The 6079-nt window shown below is 28.4% G+C and overlaps 1 protein-coding gene across 1 annotated transcript; it reads right to left on the bottom strand.

Moving 5' to 3' along the window:
• Nucleotides 1-507: 507 nt before the first annotated feature.
• LOC120076430 (probable WRKY transcription factor 40) lies at nt 508-2733 on the bottom strand. Its single transcript, XM_039030251.1, has 4 exons — nt 2557-2733; nt 2183-2434; nt 1959-2072; nt 508-1478 (listed from the first exon to the last, which is right to left on the bottom strand). The coding sequence occupies exons 1-4, from the start codon at nt 2566-2568 to the stop codon at nt 1224-1226; spliced, it is 633 nt and encodes a 210-aa protein (XP_038886179.1). The 5' UTR covers nt 2569-2733; the 3' UTR covers nt 508-1223.
• Nucleotides 2734-6079: the final 3346 nt, after the last annotated feature.

Genomic DNA, 6079 nt, shown 5'->3' with positions numbered 1-6079 from the left:
ATTTTGTTTAAACTCACCTGGAGATCTAGACGGTATTCAAATCCGATTCCAAAATCTCAGTCAAAATCTTGATAGAATTTAAATTTTGACTTAAATAAAAATGTATCATTATAGATAAACTCTCTAACTCAACCTCTAATACTGGGATATATTTCAAATTTTATCACAAATTGAATTCATCCATTTTTTTTTAAATTTTCAAGCCAAATTCAATTAGAAATTCAGTTTTGAATTAGGTAGAGCCTAAACTTCAAATATGTGTGTCAAATATATAAAATTCAAATTAAATTTATGAACCAAATTCATAATTTATTTAAATTGATACATAGGGACGTGTCAAAATCAAGAGCATATAACTTATATTTTGATATAAAATCTATCATTTTTTTCAAGATTCAACCACCCATATATATGTATAAGTTCATTTTTTTCAAGATTCACTCATCCATATATGTGCATAAATGTCGAAAAGGAACATTTGTTGATTGAGAAATTTCGATCAATCACATGTCTAAGCATCGATCCGTCGAGAAAATGTTTGCTCATCAAATGAAATTATTTCTATCAACAAGCTAAAGGTGGATCCAAATCGATCAAGAAGTTCATGCCGATCCAAACAGAACAAACCAGAGACCAATCCAACACATCAACAACCAGAAGCCGATCCAAACGTATCAACAAACTAGAGGTCAATCAAATACATCAACAAACTAGAGACCGATCCAAACACATCAACAAGCTAGAGACCGATCCAAATCGATCAACTAAGTTCAAAAGAGAGAAAGAACCCAAGGATAAAAAATAGAGAATGTAACATTTATATTTTAAATCAATAAAATCAAATTCATTTCTACGGGTTAAATATCTTACCCTTGGATTGAAATCTGGTGTGAACAGTTGGACTCTACACAGATTTATATACTTTTGTTTTGTTTTTACTTTTGGTTTTTAGGCAATTAGCTTATATACTTTAATTATACGCATAGTCGGATAAAAGATCCAAAATTTTGGAGACAAAAGACAGCATATTTAAAAGTTTCAAGGACAAAAGTTAAAATGGGAAAAAAAAAAAAAATTGACACTACAATTGGATCTCAAAAGAAAAAAACCCAACTCTTCATCGACATTAGAGTCGTTTTTAGTCCAAGATTAGAAGTAATTTTTAATTATGTAAAGAGTTTTTCCACTCCATCGTTCTTTTAAATTGGAAACTTTCTTCTATTTTAATATGTTTTGTCTCTCGAAAGAGTAAGATCGAGATCGAGCGACACTGGTGGAACAACTCGGTTGCTCTCCACCCAAAGCGGTGGTGACAAAGGCGGCAGTGGAAGTGGCAAACGACGGACGGCCGCCGGAGAAGATAGAGACGAAGACCGTCGTCGAGAGGTTGAAAGCGGAGAAGGAGAGCCATTTTGATGGTTGTGGTGACCATCGTATGTGACTATGACCATTGACTTATCTTCCAAGCTTCTTTGTACCTAAATTTCAACACCATATTTCCCATTATCAAATTTCATAATCACGTAGTTTCTTCAATTTTAAACTATGTTTCTATAAATTACTAAACTTTTAACTTTTAAATTAGTTTCTTAATTGAAAATGACAACCTTTTTCTTTCTCATCTCCACATTTACATTGTTATATTTTTTTAGAAAGATCCTATTAATTAGTAATAAACTTCGTGTACTTCGAACTTTAAAATGCATTAGACTCTTAAATCTTAGCATGTTTGAGGAACGAGTGAGGTTTTTTTTTTTTTTTTTTTTTTTTTTTCAAGTTTATCAAACAAACATATCAAATTAACATTTCAATAATAAAAAAAGTAATAAAATTTAGTCTAAATAAAAGTACAAAACTAATCAATAGATACAATTTAAACTAGCAACCAAAATATAAGTTAGGGAATTTTGTAATTTAAGCTTTGAGTGAAAAATATTGTGAAGCAATGTTATTTAAACCTTTTTTTTGACTGGGCATCCTGGAGAAGAACACTTGAAATAAGCACGAGGAGATTGATTGTCCTTCGTAATCTTTTGCCCATATTTTCTCCATCTATATCCATCCTTCACCATCTTTAATTAAAAAAAAAAAAAAAAAAAAACTCAATGCCATCAAATATTTTTCACAAAAAAAAAAAGGAGAGAGAATTTAATTACTAATTTCTACTATATAATTTCCATACCAATGCTTGGTCTTTGAAGCTAGTTCTAACATATGCTTGGGTCGTGGACGAAGGTCCGAGTGCGAGAGCGAGTGGAACTTCGAGATCGGCTCTCGCTCTTGTGTTCGAACTTTGGTTCAAACCATCACTTTGATCTCTTAAACAAACATCCGTTTGAGAAACCAAATTCTTGATGCTCACAACTCTGAGCATAAACTTTAGAGCTTCATTCTCTTTTCTCAACCTTTCAAGCTCTGTTTGGAGACATTCCACCTGAAATAATATATACACTAGTTATACTTAAAAGTATTATTTATTTACATATATATACTATATTTCTCATGATTTTATGTAACAAACAAACTAGGGTTTCATTTAAAGAAGAAGAAACTTGCCTTTGAATCCATGAACAGTACTTTCTATGGAGATAGAATAAAGAAATGGAGGTTCAGGTTATAATAGGTTATACTATGTTCATTGAATATCATTATTAAGATGGAAAAAATGCAAAAAAGAATTAAGAAGGTTTTTTATTTATTATTTATTTTTTTAAAAAAAGGGAAATTTGATGTTAAGTTGGACTTGGATATTTGGATTGGTGAAGAGAAATAAGGAGAGATAGAGAGATAGATGGAGACTGTTCTTCAGACTAGGGTTCCTAGCCACAATACACTAATATTGAAAACATCCTCTTAAGTAGGAGAATTATAAAAAAATAAACTAGCATGCTTTTTGAAAACTAGTTAAATTATCTTAAATTAACCTTTTCAAACTTGATTGTTTTGGACCTTAGTGAAATCTCGGGCTAAGATTGAGATTCTATCAATTTTTCCAAATATTATATAATTTTTTTCAAATCTTATACCAAATCTTATATCTTTTCAAATTTTCTCCAAATTTAATTATTTCTACCAAATCTTATATCAAAATTTTACCTAATTTTCAAATTTTTATCCTAATTTTTGTTTTCCCAATTATATTAATTTTCAAATGAATTTATCCATTATGATTTTTCAGATGGATTTCAAATGCACTGTGATTTTAAAATTTTGTAAGATCAAAATTTACAAATAAAAATTTAAGATTGAGATTTCACCTATCAAATATACAGAATCTCAGTGTTAATTTTGTTAAGATTTGATATAAAATTTGGAAAAATTAAATTATATAATATTTAGAAAATTTGATAGAATCTCGATCTTAACTACCAGAGATTTCCTCAAGAAAGCCCAAAATAATAAATAAATTTGAAAGAGTTAAATTTTTATGTAAATCTCGAGCAAGATAGACCAAGAAAAATCATTATTGTAACGCGTTTTCAAAAAAGGTAAGTACTAGTTTTGAAGGAAGAAAACTTGATGGGGCTATTTCTAATAATTTTTTCCTTAAGTACTATCAAGACTCAAAGAAGTCGAGTGAAGTTTTACGTATAATAAATAGACAGAAATTAAATAACATAACAACATGATAGATAAAACACTATAACACACAAAATTAAATACTCTAGCTATTGGAAATTGGGGTATGTGGCAAGGAATTCAAAGGCCATGGGGTTGAAGAAAATCAATAGGGTACATGTCATGGATTTAGGTTTCTCTTATGTCATTAAATGTCTTTGGATGACCATCGGAATTAGTTTTTTTTTTTTTTTTTTTTTTTTTTGGTAGAAAAAGAAAACCCTAATCCTAAAATTTTAGAAAAGACTTTCCTAAAACCTAAAAACGTAGAAAGAATGGAGTTGTAGTGTGATTGTTTTTTATGTGATTGATGTGAAATTACGAATTGGTCCTTGGATTTCTTAAGTTTTACCCTATGTTTTATTCATTATGCATCACACCCCTTTAATTTCATTGTTTATGAAATAATTTTCATTATGCATCACATCCATAATTTATTTTAATTATGTGGGAATCTAAATGTATAACAAAATGAGTGAAAGAGAGCACAATGCATATCAATATCATGATAAGGAAACTTTTGGCATTCAAATATAAAATCTTTAATTGGTACCAAAATTGAATTAAGAAGAGATGATGTATATATCATCTAAATTTTTTGAAGAAATTCAATTGGTATAAGTGAATTTTTTAATTTCATTATTATTATTATTATTATTGTTTGGTAAGTAATCTCTTTGTTTTATTATTCTTTCAATAGACTTTTGTAACTTTTTGTTATAAAGTCTAAATATTTTTAGAATTTCTCTATTTTATTTTCAATATATATCTAATTGTTTCTCGTAATGGAATCTTTTAATTTTTTTTTTTTTTTGTTTGGCGAAGAATCAATTGACGTTTTGACCAAGCCTTCATTTCTTCAACGAGAATAATTAAATTTGGCTTTTTTTTTATTGAATAATTATCTTTAAAGTATTCAAAAAATATTTAGGAAATTGGCGGTGAGTCTTAAAACTTTTTGACTTATGAATAAAAAAAAAAAAGAAAAAAAAGTGGTGACCTCCTTTATCTATAGATTTTTATTTCTTTGTGAATATAGGCCTAGGTCGGTTGGTTTGGCCCAAAACCCCATATGCTTCTTTTTTGGGCCGGGTCCAATCTTCTCCGGTGGATTTGAATCAATTCTGCTGTGGCACAATGACTAAATGGTTAACGAGTTATATTATTTAATTAAATTCTGCTGTGTCACGTTTTTAGTGTGTTTTGACAATAGTAGATGACCATCTTTCATTATTTTTTTTAATTATTAAAGAGGTATTATAATTAAAGTGTGGGGTGGAGGAATCGAATCTCAAACCACGAGATTGATAGTATGAACATTATACCAGTTGAGCTACGATCTTGTTGGTATCTTTCATTATTTTTGAAAAATAGGACAAATGACATTAACCATGTAGAATTTAGGTCATTCCAAAAAAAAAAACCCCAAAAAAGTTAAAATTTTATGACTAATAATATACCAACCAAAAGATTTAAATGTGGATGACCCGTCGAGATTATCTACCAATAATATGGTTTATCGCTGATAGACTCTCACCAATAATATAGTCTATCACGGATAGACTATTTAAATTTGACAATATTTGTAATTTTTTTTACACTATATTATATCTACTAATATTTAGGGTCTAATATCTATATTTGTAACTGTTGTTTAAAATTTTTGGAGAAAAGTGAGAAAAAGAAAAAGTAGATATTTTGTTAACTATTTCTTTAAAGACTAAAATGGAAGACATTTCAAGAGAAAAAGTTAATTTTTCCACATGAAACGACAAGGCAATGGTAGAAGAAATTGATGTAAAATGGCTTGAATATTCGACAAAATAAGTCAAGTTATTATTATCAAACAAAGCCCATTTATTTAAGCTTTGATAAATAAACGTGGGAGTCGTTATCAATGACATCAATATACATTTCTTTCCTCTGTCATCTTCCAAATGGATGGAGTTAGATAGAAAGCATAATGTGAACAACAGACATTTTTATAATGGTCTAATCATATTTTATACCTATTTGTTGTACTTGGAAAAAAATTAAAATAATTGAAAAATCAATAAAGGTACTTTTACTCCATGTTGACATCATCTTCATTAGCAAAATGACCCAAAAAAAATGACTCATTTGATTTAGGTACAGTTCTATGTTTTTCTTTTTTTACATATAAAAAGTGATTTTTTAAATATTTTTATTTTTCAAAAATAATTGTCACATAACAATTTTTAATCGTTGCTATACAATAGATAGTGTAGCCTAGCTGCACACAAGTTCTTTCCTTTAAAAAAGGAAAATGGAAATTATTATCAATTTTCTAGCATTAAAGTTAAGAGTGTAATAGGATTTTTTTTAAAAATAACGTTTTTTAATATATAATGACAAAAATAGAGTTGTATGGAAATTTTTTCTGAGAATAGGTGTTTGGGGAAATTATTGACAAAATTAGGATAGTGAAATTGTACGATTA

The sequence above is a fragment of the Benincasa hispida genome, chromosome 4 (genome assembly GCF_009727055.1).
Source record: "Benincasa hispida cultivar B227 chromosome 4, ASM972705v1, whole genome shotgun sequence".
NCBI lineage: Eukaryota > Viridiplantae > Streptophyta > Magnoliopsida > Cucurbitales > Cucurbitaceae > Benincasa > Benincasa hispida.
Note: the sequence above shows the minus strand (reverse complement) of the source record. Positions and strands in the feature narration are given on the sequence as shown.